Source organism: Drosophila miranda, chromosome 2 (genome assembly GCF_003369915.1).
Source record: "Drosophila miranda strain MSH22 chromosome 2, D.miranda_PacBio2.1, whole genome shotgun sequence".
In the NCBI taxonomy this organism is placed as follows: Eukaryota; Metazoa; Arthropoda; class Insecta; order Diptera; family Drosophilidae; genus Drosophila; species Drosophila miranda.
The window spans coordinates 32,439,161-32,464,838 of NC_046675.1; the positions used below are offsets into that span (position 1 = coordinate 32,439,161).

The 25,678-nt window shown below is 41.0% G+C and overlaps 1 protein-coding gene across 18 annotated transcripts in view; it reads left to right on the forward strand.

Moving 5' to 3' along the window:
* Positions 1-25,678, forward strand: part of LOC108154978 (dystrophin) — a 179,820-nt gene that overhangs the window by 114,149 nt on the left and 39,993 nt on the right. For all 18 annotated transcript variants that reach the window (XM_017285501.2, XM_017285500.2, XM_017285502.2 and 15 more), the window contains 4 exons: positions 12,455-12,627; positions 15,951-16,101; positions 18,427-18,550; positions 21,445-21,602. In XM_017285501.2, coding sequence (XP_017140990.1) covers positions 12,455-12,627; positions 15,951-16,101; positions 18,427-18,550; positions 21,445-21,602 — 606 coding nt within the window. The remainder of the gene's footprint in view (positions 1-12,454; positions 12,628-15,950; positions 16,102-18,426; positions 18,551-21,444; positions 21,603-25,678) is intronic.

A 25,678-nucleotide genomic window follows, 5' to 3' on the forward strand; every position in this document is an offset into this window, starting at 1 on the left:
GCTTAAAAAATAACTTAATGAGTGGAAAATCGATCGAAATATTCCACTCTGATGATAGTTTTCCATCTTTGAGATACATTTTGCCTAAAGCAGGAGAAAGAACAGACGAATAAATCCAAATATGATAGATAGTCAGAGTTATATCCCACCTTTTAATAAGATCCACCTTTTAGGCGTTGCCTTGAATTAAGTATAGAACTTGGTACTTTTCACACGCCTTTTGAAACCCTTCCCAACCTTTTGGCAGTCCTTTGCACTCCCCTGCTGATATTTCCCCAAAAGTCTACTCGTATTGTGTACCACTGGCGCCAAAATAAAAAACAGCACAGACAGCACAAGTAAGTTTAATTTGTTTATTAAAACTTAAACGAGTTTTGTGTGCACAGAGGCTTAAGGGGATGACTACTGGTTGCCTGGCAAAGAGCTCATCATCACCCAGCCAGCCACCAGGCCACCAGCCACCAGACGACGAGGAGGACACTTTTTAAACTACTTAAACTTTGCCGTGTACTGTGTGGCTCTGCTGATTCCTCTGATTCAAAGACCCCCCCCCCCAGCTCACCAGCCCACCGTCTGGGTATGTTGGTGTTTTGACCTGTGTAAACGGACGCTCATATGTGATGTCTGCAGGGATAGCGATCCAACCATGTGCCAGTCCTTTCCTTTCCTTCTGTTCGGATGTGTGTGTATTTCTGGCTCAGCATTTAAACAGTTTTTGTGGGGTTTTCGGGGAGGAAAACCTCGTAAACATCAACTTCAAACTTTATACACGATGACGAGCGACGAAAGCTCTCTCTCCTCTCTCTACTTTTTGGGGACTTTTCAAATTAGTCGTAATAAATAATTAAGCATATCGCATGCATATTTACAAAGTACAACCCCCAAAACCAGGAGCGGCGGTTGGGGTGGGATTGCAGTTGATATTTGTCTAGGTTTCTTGGGGCTGTGTTTTCTTACTCTCTTTTGGAAGAAAGTTTATGCGGTTAAATGCTGCCGCTGTTGCTGTTCGTTCAGGAAAAGTTTTCATACGAGTATTCAGATTATGAACAGCTATAATTTGAGATAAATTGGTGGAAAAAATTAATATTGAAAGAAGAAATATCCCCCATAAGAGGAGAGGCACTATCCTTGGGGAAAAAAGTCCTGAATAAGTTGTGGCATTGAAGATTTTTCCTTTAGAAGAACAGCATACACAAGTTTTACTGGAATTTCTATACAGATCATCAATTGATAATGACTTCAATATTTCGTTTTGATTTAGAAACTAATTTCATAGAAAGAACATATGGGATTAACCTTTAAAACTTTGCTTTCTGTTGCATTTTTTCCACATTTTATATGTCGGGTTTTTCTTTCGATTGTTTTATCTGTTTCCATTGCCATTTTCCACACGTCCAATTACTCTCTGAGCAGAGCAAACCATTCCATAAAAACTCTCTCGCTCTCAGCATAGCAAAGCATTGTCTACGACGCAATAACCATGTCGTTCTTTCTCTTTCTAACCCAGACACCACACTGCCGCTCAACGCGCGCTCTCTTGTTCTTGTCGCTATTGATCCTCTCTGAGCGTTCTGTCGCTCTGCCTACGCTCTCTCTCTCTGTCGCTAGCAGCAATGGCACAGTCAGCGGACAAGAACAAACATGCACAGCAATGGGATAGGCATTGGACTATAGCAAACGGTAAATCGCAAAGAAAGCTGCGGCAGCTAACACTGCGCACAAACTCGTAGTGGATTGTTGAACAGCAAACAGATCAAAATACACTGAGAAAATATATTTTAAGCCACATACATATATGTATGTCTCTGTACAATTTAATAACCGAAACAGAACGAACAAATATCCCCATCATTTCGAGTAAAAACATTTTGCTGACACAACTTTTGTGTGTAAGTAATTTACATACTCGAATATTTGCATAAATATATCCTATCTATCCTTTACCGAGTCACACCCTGCTCTGCTGGAAGATATTTCAATATTTGTTGGGGCTCACAATTGAATTTCACTTTATGCTCTGTGCACATTTTTAAGTGCTCTTTTTTGGCTGAGACTTTAGGCCAAAAGTCGTCGTCCTCGTGGCCGGGATAACATTCATTAAATCCTAATTTGCAGAGGATTACGACTCGCTCGCATATGTGGAGGATTCATACATACATACATATGTACATCCTCTCACACTGAAAGAAATGTTGCCTTTGGAATTTCTCAATTATATTTTTTGGCAAAAGTCTTTGCTTTCAGAGGAATTTTATTATCCCCGATGTGAAGGATGTTGCAATTATAACGCGACTGCCACAGAAAACATTTTTCTGTATTTCAATTTGCATTCTATATATTTTGTTTCTGTTTTTTTTTGACTCGCGAAAATTCCTTTCGGGTGGTTTTCTTTTTCTTTATGAATTTTAATGAGCGTCCCTTTTGCTGCTCGTTTGCTATGCAACAAAAACAAAAAAGGCAAAGAAAATACGAGGAAAAACTGAAGGAAAAGCCAAACGACAGCCACAGAGGGAGCGAAAGATATACATATATTTTGTTGCAAACAAAATTTTAGACATTTGAAATCCTCAATGCAAATGTCATTTCCAGTTCAGGACTCGTTGGATTTGATTTTTGTTTTGTTTTTTTTAGTTTGAGTTTTTGTTGCAGTTTTTTGTCTCAGTTTCTTGTTGGTTTTTGCTGAATATTCAAGTTATTTTTCTTTGAGAGTATGCCATCAGCTTAGGCCTTGATGAGATGTTTGGGAAGAGATGAAAAACCAAGAAGCGAATCCCAGCGCCAACATTTAGAGAATAACCTTTATACTCTAACCTTTTCACTGAATCTCTGCCTAGATGACTATATAGTACACTCTCAAAAAACTATAGATCTAAATGTCTCCAAAAGTATCCACAGCCCCTGCCTGTGATGGCACCTTTCCTACTTCCAACTCCTTTTCTCCTTTTTTTTTTTTGGTATTGCGGCAAAAATTTCTTGTTTGCAGAACGCTGCCAACTGGGCCACTACAGCCACCGTCCCAGCCACCTCGTCCTGCTGCTAAATATTCGTTAACGTGGCGAACAAATTTCGTTGGCAAACAGAACGTTCGAGGTCTGCAGAACAGAGATCTCGCCGCGTGGCTTTCTCTTTATAAAATTTACATATTTGCACATCTAAATCGCTGGGAATTTGCATTGTTTGGCCAGGCTTGAAGGCTGCTGGTGCGACGAGGCATGTGGCAGGACATTTTGGTGGTTTATTTTTGTCAAAAAGAGGTGCACCTTTGACTGGCGGAACTTTTACTCAGAAATGGTCCTTTAGAAATATTGAATATTTTATGAATAGTTTTGATATAGTTCATTCTTTCAGAAAGAAGCAGGAAAATATTTGTAGTTTTTCTCTTTGTTTCTTGAGGTTTTCTTTTCATTTCAATTGCAGGAAAAAGGGAAATTCTTTTGCCAGAAATATTATACAAAGAAATTGTTTTTTTTGATTGCAGAAATATTTTCAGATTTTTCCAAAATTTATTTCGTGTTCAACAACAACTTTCACTTGCATTTCGCAGGCCCAGAAAATACATATTTTCCTTCAATTTTTTGATGCCGCACGTCCTTGAACTTTCACCCCAAATTTCAGTGCCGCAACGCCCTCGCATAAAATATTCACTTGACCCTTTGGAATATTACTTTCCACAGTCGCCCGCAAAACAATTTTCTTAATTAAAATATGTTTTTACCGCAGCATTTCCATTTCCATTTACATATGCATTAAATGTTCAACATTTCATTTGGAATATTTTTTTTCTGCTTTTTTTGAATGAATTGCCAAACATAAATTTGCGGCATTTGCTGTTGCAAACTGTTTTTAAATTAAATAATTTAAGTGGAATTTATTAAAAAGAGAAAATCATTTAAGGCAAAAATATCACACTTTTTGGGCCAATTGAAATGCGAGCCTCGAGGCGTATGATTAATATGGGGCGTGAAAAATATGTATATTTTCCTTGCCTCTTTTTTTATTTTTTTTTTATTTATGACTGAACGTTGAACTTTCCGCTAAAGTCAGAGTCCCATTGGCGGGGCAGAGGCATAACAACTGCCACTCGGGGGATTTGGGTTAATAGCCCGTAGTCGTAGTCGTAGCCATGATGGAGAACACCAGCAACAACAATGGCCAACAACAGCCTTCGCCAGCAGCCAACAGCCACAAAGGTGACACGACGTGTACGTGCAAAGCTCACAGAAAATAATGGCAGAATGGGAAGCGGCACAAGAGTCATGGTGGGACACAGGGGAAGAAAGGGAAGAGGGACAGCGGCAGCAAGGGAAGAGGCACAGAAGCGGCAGCAACAGCAGCTCAAAGGTGGAGCAGGACAGACAGGACAGGACAGGAGAGTAGCAATATGGAGAGAGATCATGTAGAGGGTTTTCTGGATGGGAAGGTACAACTATATATGACAGAGGCAGAGCAGTAGAGGGACAATTGTTATAGCAGCTTAACAGCCTGACACACACTACAGAGACCCAGGGAATGAGAATGAAAAGGGGGTCCCTGAGAGGGCCAGCCAAATGAAGAAACTAACCCGAGACACGAGGCATGAACGGTATCTCTCACCTGCTGTTGACAATAAAAAACAATGACAAAGGAGGCACCCAAAGGCAGAAAAGATGCTGGAAGAGGAGTAGGACCAAACAGAGGCAGGACTACAAGACCTGGAACCCCTAAAAATGCAGGATTAAAACTCTAAAAAGCGACTCGGCTTACCCTAAATGTTTCTATTTTCAATTCAATTTATTATATTTGCATATATTCTAACAAATTTCCTACAAGTTGATTTAGGCAGACACATTTTGACACTTTTCTGGGCAGAGAAACAATAAAAATGATGACAGCAGGAGTAGGAGTAGGGGAAGGAGCAGGTCCTTGAGGAGAGCGAGCACATAACGAGCTGAAAAAGATGCTTTGAATACAAAATACAAAAGCAAAGGACATAAAAAATAGAATGGGCACGCAAACAGAAACAATGAAGGTGCAAACAAAAAAAGGAAAAGGTGGAGAACAGAACAAAATGCTGACTGGAAAACCCCAAAAGGAAAAGCCCCCACAAGTCATAAACTTAAGGCGGCAGAGGAGGAGAAGGAGAAGGCGAAGAAGGAGTACAGTACCACTGCCAGACAAAAAAGGATTATAAGCGTGAAATCCTCCGGCTCCGGCACCGACTTTGTCCCCTCGTTTGCCGAAGTAAATTAAAGCTGACACAGAGAACTGGCCAAAAGAGAGGTGGATCTGGGTCCTGGTCCTGCTCTGCATATGTGGGGTGGGTGTCTAATAATATGGTCAACAGCAGAGCCAGAGCATCCAGTGGCAGCCACAGATAGCACCAGTAGCCGTGTGGCATAGAACATTTAGCTCCACTGACTTTTGGGTTTTCCGTTTGGCTCTGGCATCGACTGCTGGCTCTTTTTTTTTGCTGGGGCTTAAACTTCGAGCCACAACCACATTGATTGCCAGAGACTTGGCCAGCAGCAGAAAGCCCGATAGGAAGAGCCAACCGCTTGCAAACCTGGTTTGTTACCTGATTATACACATTCCCCTATATACAGTGTGTGTGTGGGGAGGGTCCTGTCTATTTGCTCAGTGCAGCGTAAACTCCCGTAGATAAGTCAAAGCCAAGTGCAGCCAAGTTAATATTGCATGCGGATAAATTGAAGCTCATATTCCAGTTCCATCCTCTCCAAAGCCATCTCTCTTTCTCTTAAGCTCTACTGCCCTTTGCAGCTCTTAGCTCCTGCCGTCTCTTTCTGTTTAGTTTCGCTTGGCTTTGATTCTGTCTCTGGTGCCCCTTGGCTTTATGCATTTTTGATTTTCAGAGTCTCTGCATTTGATGGCCAAAGTTTTCGTTTTGTCATATAAATGTGTACCCTTTAGTACCCGAAGGCTCTAAGGGTATATATGGGAGCTTAAAAGAAGACTTGAATATTTGTGTGATTTAATATTTAATTAAGAAAACGCATACATTCGAATAAGCTGGAACATGAAAAGAAAACAGGAAATTCTAAGTGTCTCAAGCAGTGAAGACATATATTGTGGGATCATATTGTGTGTGATATCGGGCCTAAACGCCCTTCTGCGAAGAGCCGCATGGCCCGAAAAGAGACCCGAAGAGCCCGACCCAGCCGAAGACCCCTGGGATATTTGTTCTTTATGGCTCGTAACTCTAGAGATGGTTAGTGGCCAAAGAGATGGTGTGCCAGAATAACGATAGTCGGCATTTCTATCGGTAGCTCCAGCACTTTAATCGATGGTTATTGGAGGGTGTTCAGGGATATCCCTTTTAATTAATGTAGATGAAAACTTCAAGTATTTGTATAAATATTTATATGTTCATGATTCCCATTAAATACTCCCCTCTGGACTCCTACCAAATGGGTATCCCTTTAGTCCATTCACTGAAAATACTTCCCCGATTTTTTGTGCTTCTCTAAGCATTAAAGAAAGTTTGTCAAACATTTACCAGAAACTTTCCAAAACTAAACAAAAGCTAAGTTTTTCTTTGCCAAAAAGAAATCTTTTATCTGTGCAGTGCGGTTCGGCAAGAGCTACAAAATATATCGCATGTATTGCGAAATATATAATTTTTAATGTTCTCTCATAAGCCCCTCCCAGAAGTAAGCCATCATCAACATTGATTACCTTCCTCGCTGTGTGCTCTCCCAAGTGTTTTCCGTTCACCTTTAGGATTACATTATTATGGAACATTTCCCAAATGATATAACAAGGAATAAACATAATCGAATAAATAAGGGGCGATGTTTTCCCTTAAAGAAAACCGATATAAGCAAATCAAATTTCAGTTTCCCTGCCACATACCTGCCTTTTCCTCCTGCCTGGATCCTGTATGTGTCTCTCCCTCCTTTGGAGGGCTCAGAGTTTCGGTCATAAAGGATTTACACGGATGTTAACACAGCAGAGGGCTGTGGACTAAAATATGTAAAATGCTACAATCCATGTGGATGGATAAGCACCCCGGAATGCGTGAAGGGCCCTGTTTAAATTTGTTGTCATTTTTGTTTTCACTCAATGCCTCCTGGGTCCTGAACGTCCTGCGTCCTGGGCTGTCAGTAATGCTTGAACGCCCCTTGTGAGCACCACTTGACAGCTTTGTGTCCCTCCCCCTCCCCCCAAAGAACCGTGTGAAACATTCGTCACTTCCCTTCAAGGAAAGTCCTGGGACTGGGACATTGCCTGGTGATGTGTTTATTATGTGCCTCTAATATATTTATGAGGCGTCTTATAAACGCATTTTCATTTTATTTACACTGCCTCCTGTCTGCTCAATCCCTCAATCACCATTCTATACGAGTATAAATAAAGAAAGAACAATCAAAGCAGCAAAAATAATGCCCCTTAGGTATTTTTGGGTTTTTCTAAAACGAAAGAAATTTGATTTCAAATTCATTCAGACATCTTGTGCCGCCTTTCGACGGGTTTAATTTTTTTTCGTGTGCATATATTTATCATACGCACTGTCTCTGTGTGTGTGTCTGTGTGACGATGCGCATAATTTTCTTATGAATTTATATATGGGAAATTATTTGTGGGGCCAAGTATCTCAACGAGTGGCTTAATCGAATCGTGTGCTGCGTACGGGCTGGAAATTCCAAATTTGATTAAATTTTTCTTTGGTGGCTTTTGGGCCTGGAATACCTTTTGGGTGGAAAATTATATAGGATTTGCCTTAAATTTACATTCTGGAATGTAAATTTGTACTTAGAATATCTTAAATGTAAAGAATATCCTATGATTTCCGTACATTTATCAAAGGATTTATTACCAATGGATATTTTCCAATGAAGTATGATTTTCCCCAAATCTTAGATCGTTTAATGGCTATATTCTATCGGAAAACCTTTTTGTTGTAACGTCAACGCCATGATTCTATTAAGAGAGCGACAGATGGGCGCTGCTGCACGACACGCGATACTTAATTATAAAATATCGCATGATTTCCTGCTAGAATGCCTTTTGGCTATCATTATTTTCTTCCAATTGAAGGAATAGATATCGTGAATAGATATGTCTTTCAGAAATGTCTTTTTGAAATAAAATTGGCCAGAATATTCTTAGGTTTATAACTCTTCATTGCATATATGCCAGGAAAAAACCTTTTGGCCATGAAATATCCCATGATTTCCCCTGAATTGAATAAATACTTCCACCAGGAATAAGTTTTTGTAGTGAAATTCTTCATGATTTCCCTAGGAATATAGCTCTTCAGGGGATATATTACAAGAAACCATCTTTAAGGCTTGAAATATCCTACGATTTCCCCTCAATTTAAGTCCCACAACCTTTTTCCATGAAATTGCATATGATTTCTTCAAAAATTAAACTTTTTCAGTGGCTGCATTTCTCTCAAATACCTTGTATACCCACATTTTTCCTTTGATTTGATTAGCTCTTCAATGACCCGGCACTCATCTCATGGAATGCTCGTTGGGGTTATGAAATTTGCTTTAATTGGCGGCTCCTAAGCTACCAGTCCTGCTTGCCCTTTCATCTCTTTAAGGACTCTGCCTCTAGAGTAATTTAGAATCCTTAAATTAACCCATTCAGGTCATGGGGGCTAGCAGTGGGCAATGAATGCTGTCATAATTATGTGAAGGAAAAGGAAAAGCCCCGCACGAAGAAAGGAAACTATCGCGGCAGCCATTCAGCTGCAGGCCAACGAGAGAGAGGGCGTTACCAGCCACGCCCCCTAGCTAGCTAGCTCTCTCTCTCTCTTTGTCTGTATGGTAGCTATCTATCTACTTCGCTCACGCACATGGCATACGGATACGTTGAGGTCAGGTCCAGGACGAGGGCAAGCCATGGCATGGCATTTACTTAATTGGCGCTTAAAACTGTAAAATGCAGTTCCACATACACATACACGTGTCCTGTAAGCTCTCTTCTTGGTGTGTGTGTGTGTGTGAATCCACCCTGTGTCCGTGTCGTGACTTGGCAAGGACACAAGCAGCAGCAGCATCAGCCGCTGCCGAGGAAATGTGAAAAATGAGCCAACAAAAGCGCGTCGGAAAGGCAACACACACACACACACACACACACACGTACAGTTATAGCTGTAAATGTGCTCGTATGCGTGTTAGTGTGTGTGTAACACATACATAAGAGCAGCTTACGGCTGCATTTGTCGGCCCCAAAGCCTTTTTTTTGGCCAAAGCTAATGGTCTTGGCCGCCTCTTGCCACTCACCAAACACCACACACCGAAAATGCTGGCGCTTTTTATATGCCATTAATAAACCCCGTGAATAGGGAGCGTGTGCTCAGAAGGCAGATGAGAGGTCTGGTGGATACCCTGGAATGGATTTGGGTAACGAAATTGTGGAGGAAGAGGGACTCCAAGTGGAGGACAAGGGATCAGATTTGGGAGTCACAAAAATCGCAATATTTAATCGATAATTTATCGATAAGTATCAATTTATCGACATACAAGTCTATTAATCGATGGGCATCAATATGAAAATGATAAATTTGAGCAAAAATTCATAATTTTTGTTGATAAATTAATCGATACAATTCTTTAATCGATTGCAATCATTCTGATTCATAGAAATTTCACCAAAATGACTAAAACGGGAAGCCATTATTCAATACACTATCGATAACTATTTGAAATGCATCACTGCAACTATTGAGATTATGTGTGGTATCGAAAACCTATCAGTAATCGACTTTAAACGTCTTTTCATTAATATTCTACCGCATTCGAAGGTTTACTCGAAGGTTGTACTCCCATTTTACTCATTTCGATGATTAAATTTTGCTCCATTACTTATCGATAACTAAACTCAAGTAAAATTAATCGAGAATTCTTTAATTTAAGTCCTTAACCTTTTCGTAGAACATAAGTCATACCTTATTGTAGATTCCAATCAATATCATTCTTCAATAAATAACGTCCAATCTTCCCCCACCACGACCTCCATTCCTTATTCGTTTCCAATTCGATATGGGAATTGGAATAATGAAGTATCCCTTAAGGTCTCGCTGTAGGTCTTTCCAGTCATAAATTATCCACAGTACTAGCCTTTTGCAGGACCTCCTCGGATGCCACCAAACTACTTTTTCCACCAAAAAAACATAGGGGATTTTTGCCAAAAAGCAAACTTCATTCGCACATAAGTCCAAACACGTGTTTTGAACGCTAAGAGATTTAAACAGAGACAGAAAGGGGGAGAGAGGGAGATGGCAAGGGGAAAGAGAGCGCTGAGAGCACTCTTCTCATGCAGGAAATTGTGGTCTTTCGTGGCACAAATTAGCGGCATTAAATCGAGGTAGCCTGAGGCTCGAGGCATGGCCTGGTCTGGCCTGCTCTGGCCAGTGGGTGGGTGGGGGGTAACAAAACGGGATAATGGCCAGAGAATGCGTTCAGTGGCGCTACAAAATGCTGTGGCTGTCGTCGTTGTCGCTGTCGTCCCCATAGCTGGCGGCATTTTCTCATTTTAATTGATTTAATCGGCTTTGGCGCATGTGTCACACAGAGGGGAACCAATACCCCATTTCTGATACCCCCATCCACTCAGACTCTCTCCTTCTGCACTGTACTTTGCTGCTCATTAAAAATGCTTCGTTGTTTTGTTTTCCTTACCACCCCACCCCACTCCCCGTCCCACCGCTTTTTCCTTTTTGTTTGCCCCATTTCCGGTCTATTGACGTATAAACAATTTTTGCGCATTAATTGAATCGCCATGTTGGATGCTAAGTATGTGTGTGTGTCGGTGTGACATGCATAAGCTAAATTAATTGGAGCTTCGCACACACTCACACATCACTTACGCACAGATTTCCCTTTCCCCTCATCAAACCAAAAGAATGCCATTTTCAAAGGGTATATTGTCTTGAAGGTTGGGGGCTGTCTAAGAAAGGGGTGTCTAAGGGATAATTGGGCAATGAAAAGGCAGCTGAATCGGTCTACATATGCATTTCAGTCTCTGATGTACAGGCTTGCTCTTTAGTGTGTTGATTTCCCTAGTTTTCTATCACTAAAGCCCCACCTTCTCTGGCATATACCTTGGGCTTAGATTTTCCTTTGACTCTACCTCAAACCCCCCCCCCCGGAAAGAACTCTCTTTATAGGTTTTTGTTTACTTGCAACAAAGCCAACGAGCGTCCTAATGAAGGTTTAATTAGCAAAAACACACACGCACACGCACAGGAACACACGCACGTATAGAGAGAGAGAGAGAGAGAGAGAGAGATTGTGAGAACACGCAGAGAAGATGGATTCTCTGTTAGCATTTCAATTATTTTTATGCTTCCCGCTGGCTAATTCCCCAATTTTAATTGGGTTTATTTGATATTATTTCGTGTGATTGATTGATTGATTAAATTACAAGGAAATCTAATTAGGAATTAAAGAAAAACTAGCACATCACAGGCTGTTTTAGTTAGCCTGGCAGCGCCATGGCTGGCTTTTCCAACACTGCTTGGTTTGAGTGTTGAAAACGTGACTGAAAACATCAAACATCAAAGCTTTTTCAGCCTTGAAATATTCCTGCAAAATCACTACCAAAAAAACATCGATTGATTTTCCTTTTCCAACACTGCTTGGTTTAAGTGTTGAAAACGTGACTAAAAACATCAAAGCTTTTTCAGCCTTGAAATATTCCTGGCAAATCCCTACCAAAAAGATTGCTTGATTTTCCTTTTCCAACACTTCTTGCTTTAAGTGTTGAAAAGTGACTAAAAACCTAAATTGTGTGCCCTTTAAAATAGTTTAAAACATCAAAGCTTTTTCAGGCTGGAAAATCCCTGCCGAAAAAGAGCCCCTTTCGAGGGGAGAACCCACATCAAATCTCTACCGGAAAACCCTCGACTTAGTTGAAGAGGGGCGCGGGTGGGAGTGAGTAAAAACCGCAGCAAAATATTTGACCAACAAAAATATAAACTAAAAAGCACAAAACATACAACAATTTTTAAGCCTTGGGACAAATACAAACACCTGCCCATGCGACAGGCTGCTGTCCAAAAAGAGAGAGAGAGAGAGGAAATATATGACAGCCAGAGAGGGTTAAGGCAGGAACGGGAAAGAGGAAACGGAAAACGGGAAACAGGATGCGGAAACAGAAGGAAGCATCTGGGGGACACATGCGGTTAATAATTGGTTAGGTGCCGAGCAGCTTTACCAAAAAACTTGTCACTCAACCGAGCAGCCGAGCAACCGAGCACCAAGTTCTGGCTTCTCAACTAATCCCCTGACAAGAACAATGCACAGAGTGTTTTCCGGGTGAAAATTCCCAGCCCGTAAAGCACTTGAAATGCCACAAATTTGCACCGTGCTTCCTGCTTCCTATTTTGCCCCGAGTTATGAATAAACTGAATTTTTATGAACATTTTCCCGTTTTTTGCCCACTCGCGAGCCATAAAACTGTTTTTCTCATGCTCCAATTTTCCTCTTGTGCTTTTTTGCAGGACCTACAATCGGAAATTGAAACCCATCGCGTGGTGTACGATCGTCTCGATGGCACTGGGCGGAAACTTTTGGGTTCGCTCACCTCGCAAGAGGATGCGGTTATGCTGCAGCGTCGCCTCGATGAAATGAATCAGCGTTGGAATAATTTAAAATCGAAAAGTATTGCAATCAGGTAAGTGCTTTTTCACGTGTTTTTGTTGTTGTTGTTTGTTTCCTTATTTTCCTGCCTGCCAATCCTGTAAAAGCCTTCTCGTCTGGCTGTGGAGTGGCAGCGGCGGTGCCACGGCGCTTCCTGCGGTTGAATAGAATTTAAGTAGCTTTCGTGTAGTGCTTGAACGCGTTAATTGTTGGGCCAATAAGTTGCTCCTTTAAGGACCAAATAGTGCGTTAAATGAATGATTATGCAGACGGAAAAATATTAATCACCAAAAAGGGAACGAACATTAATTAAGCTCCCAAGAAAAGAAAGAAAAAGATATAATTTTAACCATATTTAAAACCCTTTTTACTCCTTATTCCTTATGCCTTGAGTGGGGTGGAAGGAGCGGCAGTCAAGCGAGCAGCAGTGGAAAATCAATATTAAAAACGAAATGCGTGAAAAGTGATGGAAAATGGGAGGACGAGGAGGACATCGACCATGGACCATGGACCATGGTCCGCTGCCACTGTGTCATTCGATGAAATCGAGTGCAAACAGTGGCCCTCTCCATTTGACCTGTTTGTAATTTCCACATTTCATAAATAAAATCGTTCCGCGGCCCCCCACAAAGTCCACAAATATTGGGAACGCTTGTTGATATTGATGCCGTGCCGCCAAGGCTGATGATGAAAGTCAGATGCCATGTTTACAGTACGTGGCCCGGGAGGGAGCTGGGATCCTGGGACCAAAATGAATAATGATGATGGTGACACGCAGAAATGCGCTGAATGAGGAACAGGCCGGCCACTGTGGCCGTGCTCGCATAATGAATATAAATGGCAATTATCCAATGGGCGAGGCAACAAGGCGTATACGTGATGGCCACAGACCAGAGGGCAGGCAGGCCAGCGAGCGAGCCAGCGAGCCGGCGCTTCAAAAGTACGCAGCTATTATTTTTATACACGCTGTAATCAGAGGGTAATGAAAGCTATGAAGGGGCGTATGTGGCAGGGCAGGAGGAGCGAGGGCAAAGCACTAAACTTTTAAGTTGTGAAGACTATTAATGATAGAGGCATCAACATTTTTTATAGACATTTATTGAGTGTCCAGGAAAATATAAATTTTGTTGTAATTTTTAGATGTTACAATTTTCCAAATATTTCCATAATATTTAATTTCTACGTTTAAATATTTATTATCTATTATTATACTCAAAATCATTAGAATCGATTTAGTTTTATAGCCAGATATAGGGAAAAAATCCTTGGATCTTCCACAAAATGAATTTATCAAGAATTTAGCTAGAGATCATCTTTTTCTTATAAACATGAGTGTTTTTAGGTCCCATTGTAATGTATTTACTTGGATCAACGATGGTAAGAACTCTTTTGATAGGTAGAGCATCGGAAGATCTATTTTTTAAACCTCTTCCATTAGGAATATCACCGGATAATCTCTTTTTGTAAAGCAAAATTGCTTTTATGGAGGGGTTACCTATTGGTAAAGGCTCTTAATGAGGCTTCTTTATAGATTTATGCGATTCTTTACAAAATTTCCATGCAAATTGCAACTCTTTTCCGTGTCATGCAGCAGCGCCCCTCGGTCGATTAGGCTGCCTTTCTGCTGGGTTTCAAGGCGTAAAAAGCTTCAGATTCGGGTGTTGCTAGTGCCACTAGCGCCACGTCAGCTTCTTAACAAATCAACCTTAATAATGAGTATTTTCTAGTCTTTTCTTTTCTCTCCTTTACCGCTCAAACGTTTTTCAATTAGACGCCACAGACAAGTTGACGAATAACACCTCAAGGGAGAGGGCACTTCGCTCTATCCCCCCCATAGCCCACTTCCTCAGCAAACAGGGAAATCCCTCTGCCTCCTCAGCAACCATTGTTCTGATGTCTTGGCATATTTCCGCTGGCCAAAAACTTGAGCCACTTCCTTTGTTGGTCCTCCGTCTGAGGAGGGGGAGGGACTTGTTGTTTGCGTTAAGGATTTGTTGGCTTATAAATTCCTATGAAATATTTTGGACAGCACTTGAAAAGTTTCCCCTCTTCGGACTCGCTTTCTATTTGGTTTTGAGGGGCCATTGTGTTCTATCGCTGGGTTTTGTTTGTATTAGCCGCGGCACTTTTTGGCTTTTTGGGTTCCTGCTTTCTGGTTCATTTTATGTGCAAACTTTTGGCCTCTTTGAACTTTTTGTTCCTGTGTTCGTGTGTGTGGGAAAGTTTTTGTCCATGGATCTCTCTACAGGTGTTCCGAAACTGTTTGGGACTTGGGTGCTGTTTGTTGTGGGGTGAGTGGAAGGTTGATGAACCACCGCCAACGCATGCGATAGGGTTTTTTCTTCTCTAAAAACCCACTTAAATGATGGATATGAAAGGGAATGGATCAATCATACCTTAAGAGCGGGACTTAAAGGTGGAAAAAAGTGCAGGCTATGATCCATCGTATTTCTCTTGTATTTACTTAAACCCTTATCAATTTCGGGGTTTTCCAACAACCAATTTGTGGGATCTGTAATTGTTAGCAGAACAGAAACGAGAAGAAAAGCTGCAGATATTTTCGTGCCAGTCTCAAGATATTTCTCCTTCCATGAAAGGGAAAGCGAGAAAGCCCAAGCCTTAATTATAAGCAGAGAAAAACCAGCTACAGAAATACAATAAAAGAATGAAAATGAAAATGAGCAGAAAAGGAATTTTCGCCAAAGATAAACCACACAAAAGGCCAGTGGAAAAAGGAGATGGCAGGGAGATACAGAGAAAAGAAATCGTAGAGTGAAAAAGATATGAAAAGATGGGGAAATGATGGGCCCCTCTGCCCGAAGGAGATGGAGATTTTTCAGATTTTTTCCTGTGTTATTTCTCCATTCCTCCAGCAACAGCAGAAATATGGCACAGGACACGGGACATCAGGACGGCGTTGCCTCCTCTCCTCTTGGCCAAATAAAAATGTGAATAAAATGTCATGGCATTTCACAATTACAGCGACAGCTGAAATTTACCAGAGTAGGAGAACCGGAGAGCCACTGTTTGGGTGTCCTGTGTCCCGTGTCCTGTGCCTGGAGGACAAATGCCAAAACAGGAACAGGAACCCCACTTTAATGGACCACCACTTAGGCAAAAGGAAATTGTGTGGGAGAATGGGGAAAACCCGAAGGGAAGCCCGAAGGAAATAGACAAATTGTCGCTGACATTTTGTGGCTGCCTGCTGCAATCAGGCCAACAGATGGGAATGCCATGAAGATGGGAGGATGCTCTCGAGAAGTGCAAATTAAATTTAATATTATTATAATGCCTGCCGTCTGGCCTCCTGCTCCTCTGCTCCTCCTCTAAATGTTGTTTTCCTTTTACTTTACACAGAAATCGCCTGGAATCCAATTCGGAGCACTGGAACGCCCTGCTTTTATCCCTCAGAGAACTCACCGAATGGGTCATCCGCAAGGACACCGAATTGAGCACCCTGGGCCTGGGTCCTGTTCGCGGTGATGCCGCCAGTCTTCAGAAACAGTTGGTAAGCAATTCACACAGGGATGGTCAAGGGGTTTTACCTCTTTTTCTTTCCTTTCGTTTCCTTTATTTTCCCCAAGGGGGGGGTGTCTCCATTTCCCTTAAATGTATATATATTTTTTGTCAACGACCCAATTTTTAACCTTTTTTTTTTGTGGAGTGGACTCTTTTCTGCACCTCAATTTGTTTGGTTTGCTTGGCCAACTAATTGTGTGGAAGGACATCATGGCTTGGACTCTTGACCCGCTTTTTACAGCTGCCAAAACAAGTTTAATGAGGCCTAAAGTAACTTTTGTGGAGTGTATCCTGCCAGATTTCAGGGATATATTTCTATGGATAATAGGCTTTAGGATACTGAGCTTTGGAATCAATGTCTACCCATCAAATGTTGATTTGTAAATGAGCTTAAAACAATCTAAATAATCATTATCATTGGGCTAAAGGGCTTTTGTTTGTGTTGGGAAATTGATTTGAAAGTTATTTCAGTTGGTAGTTGCTTGATTATTATTGGTTTATTGGAGGCTAAGATTTCATAAATGAAAAGCAGGAGTGCAGGTTTAGGGAAGGAAAGGTATTGGCTTTGAATGCAAACTTGAGCTTATTTGAGGTACATTTAGTAGAAGCTTAAAGGCTTTCCTTTGCACTAGATTTCCTAGCAAATAATTGTGGTATTTGTCATCTCGTTAGAGCAATTAAATTCCTATAAAATGCTCTAGATTTGAAGTAGAAAATTGAATGGATTGACCAGTAATGAACGGCTCCGTAGAAGGGCTTGAAAGGGCTCTCAGGGGAAAGGTCATATCTAGATTTATAACCTTTTCTATTATGCTTTTCTATACCTTTAATGTATTTTCTATAATTCTGACTGAATTTTTGCACCTAATACCTATAAGAGTATCAATAATAGTCTTTGAAAGCCAGGTGTTCAAAGGCCATACATGAGGATCGTTTTTATTTTCTTTTCTTTATTCCATTGTTGTTCTTACAAGTTCTAAAGCCCCAAATCAAAGACAATTTGAATAGTTATTTTAGAACTCGTTTTTTTCTGTCTGGCTCTAGAGCTGGCTCTAGGCTTTCTTGAAATTTTCTTCCAGAGCCATTTTTTGTTCCATCTGCTCACATACGTACTGGTAGGTTCTGTAGGTACTCCCATATGCAAGATCATTCTATTTTTAGATCTGTGCGTTCGAGACGCTGCAGATTTCGTCGTTTCCATTGAAACTCTGCATATGACCATTGAAATGTATGGGCGTTACTCATCTTAGTATTTATATTGCCTTTGCTAAAACTTAAGTTAAAGAAAATCTTTAGAAACAGTTTTTCAGACGACTTAAAGAACTCTCCAACGATACTGTCATAAATTTTGCGATTGGTTTTGGGGGCTGGCTAATACCGACGTCAGTGTATTTAATAGCCACAACGTGGAACCTGGAGAACCTGGACAACCTGGAGCCTGGAATATAAGTGGTTTTGCTTGACCAAATTGCGTATTCAGGCTTCGCCCACACGCGTCCTACATCCTGGATTCTGGTGTCTGGAGTTTGTTTGGAATTCTTAAATAATTGTTAAATGATGCTTGTTATGTCAAAAACATGAACATACGAGGTACGAGAGAGAGGCTTCCTACCACATGTGTGGAGAAATCACTTAAGGGTCTCCTCCACCCCCCCCCACCCCAGCATGGAGCTGCTGGTGGAGGGAAAAAAATACTCAAGAAGGCCACTTGCCACACAGTGGGGTGTGGGTGGGCGGGGAAAACACACACTGTCTAACACAGCATGAGGCACTTGAATTTCACTTGCCCTCCCATTAGCTGGCAAGCGGCGATATAGAGAGAAAGAGAGAAAAATGAGCCAACTTTCACCCCAAGAGCGGGAGAAAGAGCCTGTGGGGTAAGCCTTTCCGAAGAGAAAACCACCCCCCCCCCACTCCTCCCAGAAGAAGAAGAAGTGTGGAAATTCCCAGCCGAAGGAGTGTGGGGGATAGCAGTTGGTGGTAGTGGAACTGTGGAAAATCTATTGCCTGCCACTAAGTTACGGTCTGCCGAACATTTACATTTCGGCTTGAAGATTTTTATTTGCCAGGACGAAAGGACCAACGAATGAATGAACGCCAGTCCTGTATACAGAGAGTTCTTCCTTTTATATTGTTGCACATTTTCTAGCCCCGAAAAAACCTAAATGCATTAAACACGAGCGAATTTATTGCCCAGAGGCAAGGCCTGCCTCTGGCCAGGGCCATTCCTTTTGATAGTTTATGGGGCTTGACCACTATTTTCCTATGATATATATATATATATTTATTTTGTATTTTTATTCCTGTGTTGCAGGACGATCATAAAGCCTTTCGCCGGCAATTGGAGGATAAGCGACCAATTGTTGAGAGCAATTTAACGAGTGGCCGTCAGTACATTGCCAATGAGGCCGCCGTCTCGGACACCAGCGACACGGAGGGTAAGTTTTTACGATTCTACCCCTCTAAAGAAAAGAAAAACCCACACTAAACTGCCACTAAAAACGTTCCCTGAATCTCGGGGCTGAAATTGTGTAAAAGTCAGTGGAAAAACTTATTTTGATGGGCTGTAAAAAAGTGCAAGGGGCAATAATAGAGGGATGAAAAAGGAGAGCACAGAAGAGGGGTTTCGAGGATTAAATTTTAATGCAAAATGAACTTCAAAATTTCTTCAGTTTAAGGATGTAAATTTTATACAATTTGTATCTTTCTTCCACTGACTTTGGAATCTATCAAAATGTACTGCTTTTAACTGATTTGTAATTCCTAATCCCTGAGGTTTCAATCATCCTAGCCACCACATCCCCTTGGGGCTTTGGGGTTTTCCTTTCGCAATTGATTGAAATCTCCCTTGGAGAGAGTGGTAGGGAGTCAATGAAAACTAACATGTAAGAAGAATTTGCTTTAACTATTTTACAAAAGCTTAGAGCAAAGCTCAAAAACCGCACACACACACACATCGAGTGGAGGAGGAGTACACTTTGCTGCGTGAGCGCCTAAAAGTAGACAACTGTTGGGCGAGTACACCGAGAATTGGCAATTGATTCTGCCACCACACCACAGCACCGCACCACACACACGTCTCTCTCTATCTTTGGTTTTAGTCTCTCTCTCTCTCTCTCTCTCTCTCTCTCTCTCTCCCTTTTTTTAGACTGTAGTTAACAATTTAGCAAATGGCTGTGTGGGTTTAAGCTCGGTTAAGGGACTTTGGTAGAGCAGGACTGTTGGGGATTTGTTTTTCGATTTTTTTTTTGCGTGGCGTGGAGGCGGCGGAGAAGGAGGAGAGGCGTCAACGATAATTGCGACCAGAGCAATTAGTGCGATTAGTACGCTATTAGTGCCAGTCATCAGAGAGAGAGAGAGAGAGAGAGAGAGAAAGAGAGAGAGAGTGTGTGTGTGTCTCCCTTTTTGGCCTTTGATTTTCAGCCATTCTGATGTTTATTTTGTGGGTCACCAGACGCCGCTGTATATCTCCCTTTCTCTGTCTTTGTGTGCGCTTAAAACCGGTCTAAATTAATTGTAATGATTATAGAAATTGAATTTGAACTGCTTTGGGGCTTTGACATTAGCTTTAAACTATTGTTTAAACGTTTAATGGCTTTCTAGGAGATTTCAAGGCTTCATTTAGGGGTTTTTAAGTGATCTAAGATGATAATTTAAGGAATCTATCAATATTTAGGCAGTTATCGATAATAAAATCGATAAATTTCCTTTACTTTTGTTGAATATTCAAGGCTTTGCCTTATCGATTTTTTCCAAATCCAATATCTTATTTCATATCATGAATGTTTGATCATTCGTTGCGATAATTTACCAAATTTATCGATAGGCGATAGCATGGTTTCTGCTTGGGTTTCTTTTACAATTTTTTTCGATATGAAAAACGATATAACAATTGATATGGAAAGTAAAATGGTTGTCAAGATGATAGTTGAATGAATTTATCAATATTTTAGTCGTTTTTGATAATAAAATCGATACATTTTCTTTACGTTTGTTGAGCATTTAAGGCGTTGTCTTATAGATTATCCTCAAATCCAATCTCTTATTGAATATTATATATACCATTCTTTGCGATAATTTATCAAATTTATCGATAATCGATTTCTGGTTTCTGCTTTGGTTTTGCATATGAAAAACGATATATGTGTCGAAATGCCAAGTAAAATAATGAAAATGTAATGCAATACTAGAGGGCAGGACCCCAGCGCACTCGCCAACCCCCTGTTCACTCGATATGAGACATTAGTTACTATCCATACAATCATCTCTATCAGCCATAAGAATCCAACTGAAAAGCGCAAAAAGTTTTCCTCTATATATATTTTTGTTCCCATTTTGAATCAAGTGAAGCGAGCAAAAAGCAGCAAAACATCCAAAGCGATAAACTCAATCTTTAAATTGAATTTGAATATTACAAGATGAAAAGTTGATGGAGAGCCAGAGACAGAGAGAAAGAGAGAAAGAAGGACATGCCAGGAAGTATCTCGTCTTCGAGAGAAGAAGAAGGAAATTCAAAAAGTATTCAACTCTCGATATTTGCTTAGCATCACATTACCAGCTGTCCATGGGCAGCGTCCTCAGTTCTCATCCTCTGTCTCTTCTCTCTCTCTTTCTCCTTTTGGCCATAAAAGTTGTTCAGCGTCTCCGTCCGTGCATTAAATTAAATTCGGATTTAGCCAAGTTTCCATCCGCTGCTGCTGCTGTTGCTGTACTTTTGTGTGTCAGTGTCTCTCTCCTGCGAGCAGCTGCCACTCTGTCTGCCACTCTGCCACGTCCGTCTGTCTGCGTGTCCCTTCTGTCCTTTCTGTCAGTTGTGGAGTCACTGAATCTCCTATTGCATTTCCCGCGTCTTTCAAATTTCATGACACTTTTCCTTTTCGATTTTCTTTTGCGTGTTGCCCGGAAATATCTCTGCGGTTTTCCCATCTACAATCGACAGCTAATCGATGGCTTAAAGTCATGGATATTTATTTGGCTTTAATTTCCCAGAAGGCCCTCACCCCCGTCCCACCACTCCCCCTTTTCCTTTGAGAGCAAAGTGGAAACCAATTAAGTTTTCCTTTTGTCTGGCAACACTTGAGGGAGCGTTAGAGAGCTCCTTTACCTGTCCATTTCCCTGACTTATTTTATTGCAAATTTAATCGCAGACAATCAGCATAATCAAAAGTTCCTTCAATGACTTAAGGAGTCATAATATTATCTATAATTCATGGGACTTCTCCTCTCTGGAACGTGCCCCAAGAGCAGCAGCAATTATAGTCTTATTCCTTGTCTTTTTTGGGTCTGTGTGTGGATTTTCATGAAATATACATATTTTCCTTCTATTTTGCAGCAAATCATGATTCCGATTCGCGTTACATGTCCGCCGAGGAGCAGAGCCGTGAGCTAACACGCAGCATCCGCCGTGAGGTGGGCAAACTTTCCGAGCAGTGGAACAATCTAATCGATAGATCTGACAATTGGAAGCATCGTCTGGATGAGTACATGACGGTAAGTCGAAGAGATGGCGAAAACTTTTCCTCCTCCTCTGACATTTTCATTATTTGAACGCACAGAAAAGGGAGCTTCATTTGTGCGGGAAATTCTTGCTTCTAGTGTCACATTTTTTTGGCTTTTTTTGTGTCACTTTCCGGGACTTAAAGCAGTGTGAAAAATACTTGATTCAATTACATTTTTCGCACAGAAAAAGTCTCAAAGGTATACCCTTTCCAAAGTGTATTTTTTTGAACCCCCTTTAAGGGCATCTGCTCTTTGGTTTTTTCCACCCACAAAAAACTACCTCTTCTTTCTTTTTCTTTTCCTTTTTTTTTGTGGCTAATAAATGCAAGTGTGTTTTTTATGACGTCTGTCATTCGGTTGTAACGGTCTACAGAACAACAAAATAATATATTCCACCACAGAACGACAACACACGAGAGTGGCTCCGAAATGGTGTGGTTCAGGGGCATGTGGCAGGCAGGACTCTGGTCTCCCTGGTCTCTGGCTGCTGCTGTTTCTGTCGTTACTCATACGCACCGTAAATTTGATGCAACAATGTTTGATCGCATAAAAATGTCACACAGTCTGGTGCAAACAATGGATACACACAGCCCCAGCCACATCCAATGGGGTTTTGGTTTTCCACCAGGAAAAACAAAAGGAAAAGCTCGTTGAAGGAGGAGAATGGCGGCTGGGGCTGGAGCTGGATCCGCATACAAATGTATAAAATATCAAAGCGCATAAAGTGCACATATTGTTGGGAATACTTCTATCGTCCTTGTACTCCTTTGGCCGAGTGTCGAAGCGAAAATCAATGGCGTACAAACGGAAAAACAATATTCCAAAGGGGAACCTTTGTTCCTTTGCACAAAACAGGAGCAAAAACACCAACAAAATCCCAAAGGCAATAGTCATAAAAATCCAGAGAAATCCAAGAAATCCCAGGGCCTCCAGTCAACAGTCGCTGGCAGAAGGGAAAGGCTGGAAAAGGAAGGTGGGAATTTTAGGCAGGAAGAGGAATACTCTTTCTAAGGGAAGATAAACATTTTGAGAAATTAAAGAAAATATAATTATGTATATAGTTTATATAGGAAGGAATACCATCATGAAAATGGTATAAATTCTCTGAAGTGTATAAAAATATCATGGAAAATTTGTACGTTTATTCCGATAAACCTGAACCAGCCTTGAAGGCATTTTCCATAAACTTTAGAGGGTATTTTTACCATTTTCTTAAGATTTATTGACTTGAAATAAATATTTCCCCTATAAATCGCTGAGAAGCGATCCTAAGGCATTGAGAATTGATCGGTTTGAAATGATTTCTGGCCTTTTAGTTAAAGAAAAGTCTATAAAAAGAAGGAAACATTTAAGACGAAAGCTTGGGAATCAAATTTGAGGCTTAGAAAATACAAAGACATCTTTGGAGATCTCCCTCTGAGAAGAAGATAGACTCTTGGCGAAACCTTTCAGACAGAGATGTTCCTCTAAGGAATTTTCGATAGATCCCTTGGACCTTTGGAAAGTGTAATACCCATAAACAGACATCTCCCTCTGAGAGAAATGTACATTAAACATGTCTCTAAAGTCGACTTTACGGCTACTAGACAGGCTAAGAGAAATTTAGAGAGATTGAAACCACATTTTTCTGTGGAAAAGGGCCACATATGGCATTGAATATTGACTTATTCTTCGAGCGGCATGCCCCAATATTTATTCCAAATATTCCACATATTTTATCTTAGTTTTTTTTTGTAATAAAATGTATTTACAATATAAATCTCACTTTGGGGAGCAATTTGAGACTTTTATTGGCTAACAATTTTTGTGGTAAACATTTTTGCAGCAGCGAAAAGCCAGAGCCAGAGCCAGGACCGGGCCCAGATTCTAATCAAAGCAAAAATGTTGACCCAATTCTGGGAATTTTTTTTTTTATCCAATAAATGTACATAGAGGCCCCACACTCTTTCCTGCAAAAAATCCCTTCAATTTCGAAAGCGAAAATTCAATGAATTTGAAAGATTAAAAAACATGAATTTTCATTCAGGGAAAAACCATTCTCCTCGAAATAGTTTTAACCGAATTTTAATAACCATTTTGCCGGCCATGATTTCCCGACGCCCCTGGAAAATTCCATTCGAGGCGGGCTTAAAAAATACTCCACCAAGTACTTAACATTTTTAAACAATTAGTGCACGGGGAATGATGGAAAAACGTTGCAGGAAAAGCTCTATTTTTTTTCGGCCTGTAGAAAAGTTTCGTCAACTATTTATCCGAAAAATATATATAAAAAAAAACCTGATAGGAAAAAACTTTAACAAAATTAACAATGCACGGAAAAGCACAGGAAAAACAGGGAAACAAAAGGCAAAAAGTTTGCTATTAACAAAAAAAAAAAACTTTAAATAAATGCAACTTAAAACAATTACAAGGATTCAAAGGACGACAACGAGGGTACAATAGAAAACTTTATTTTTTAGAGAGCGTTTTATGAGAGCTCTGTTGGGGATGGGGTTAAGGCTGGGGCTGGGACTAGGGCTGAGACTGGGGCATTGCTTTAAATGAAGTCGCCAAATAGCTGAGGCTGAAGTTTCGCCACAGAGCCAAAGGATGGCCACCCAACCACCCATCCACCCAACCTGGTTAATTGACCACACACTGAAAAATTTTCTATTAATTGAATAAAAAGTTTTGCACGGAAAATTTCATTTGCATAGCCCAGACAGAGGGAACGAAGTTTTCCTCCTCTTTTTTTGTCCGCCTGCACATTGCACAATTTTCACCTCTTTTGTGGGTGGGGTGTGGATGTGTGGCCGTGGGTCGGTGCGTTTACGGCAAAAACCGCTGACAGGAGGCGAAAAATTGGTGTTGGCAGAGATTGCTGCTGACACGGTGGATAATGTTAATGAAATTAAAACAGATGCAGGCAGCCAGACAGACAGACGGGTGGGAGACGGTACTGGGGGGGGAAGATGTGTCTGTAAGGGGTATGCGATGGAAGGTTTATCTTTTGGATGAAATTTGAGCAGATAGCCGCATCCTTTCTTTGTGTAAAATACCCTTTTGCTGTCTTAAATATTCAGAGAATCCATTTGTCTCTTAGAGATGTTTTGAATAGAATATTCTCTAGATTTCTTTTCAAATATCATAGAAAAATCCCGAATATTCTCTGGGACTTCATAAATCATGGGAAAACTTTCTCTCAGAACGTAAAGGACATCGTCTAGCATTCCTTCTTGAGATGTAAATGAATACCCGTAGAACAATCTTTAGGTTTCCCTAAAAATTCAAAGACTATTCTCCATCCCTATTCTCTTAGATATCCCAACTGTTACTTAACCTTTCGATGACTCTGAGGCATCACTGCAAAGCCCTATATTTTCTCTATAGCTCTATCTATAGCTCCCTGTTAATTCATTAAATAATCTGTATATATCTCTGAGGTAACACATCTTTGACTTGTTATGAGATAATCTTTTACTTCCCCTTTCACCGAAACATCACAGGAAAACCTTTAGACAGAGATAGCCTTTGCCTTCCTCTGATATTTCACTGGATAACCTCTAGATACCTCTGTCTTTCGGAGATATCCTTCAACCATCTCTCAGTTCCATCTCTGATCCGTAGCTCTCTCTCTTGCCCCCTCAAAGTGCCATTTCCCCATTCACAATCAAACATTGTACCCCTTAATGAAGTTTGATTGGTTCTTGCCAATAGACAAGTCCACAAATGCGGGATGAAACGGTTGGAACGGGGTGGGCGGTTCTTCAATCAAACTGCATTTCCAGCTCCAGGCACCCCCCGCCTTCATTATGCCATACCACGCATCGCTCTTCGAGTGGCAGAAGGAGTGCAAGTGCATTTGCAAATGATGGGGCATGGGGGGTGGCACACATCAACATCAATGTCACGCTGAAAATTCCTTTGCAAATGCACAATCAACCACCGAAGACCTTCAGTCTTTTGGAATGCTGTTGCCACTGTCAAATGCTAATGAAAAGGGTTTTTGGGGGCAGACAAAGAGACACACAGAGAGAGAGAGAGAGAGAGAGAGAGAGAGAGAGAGAGAGAGAGACATGTCCGGAGCC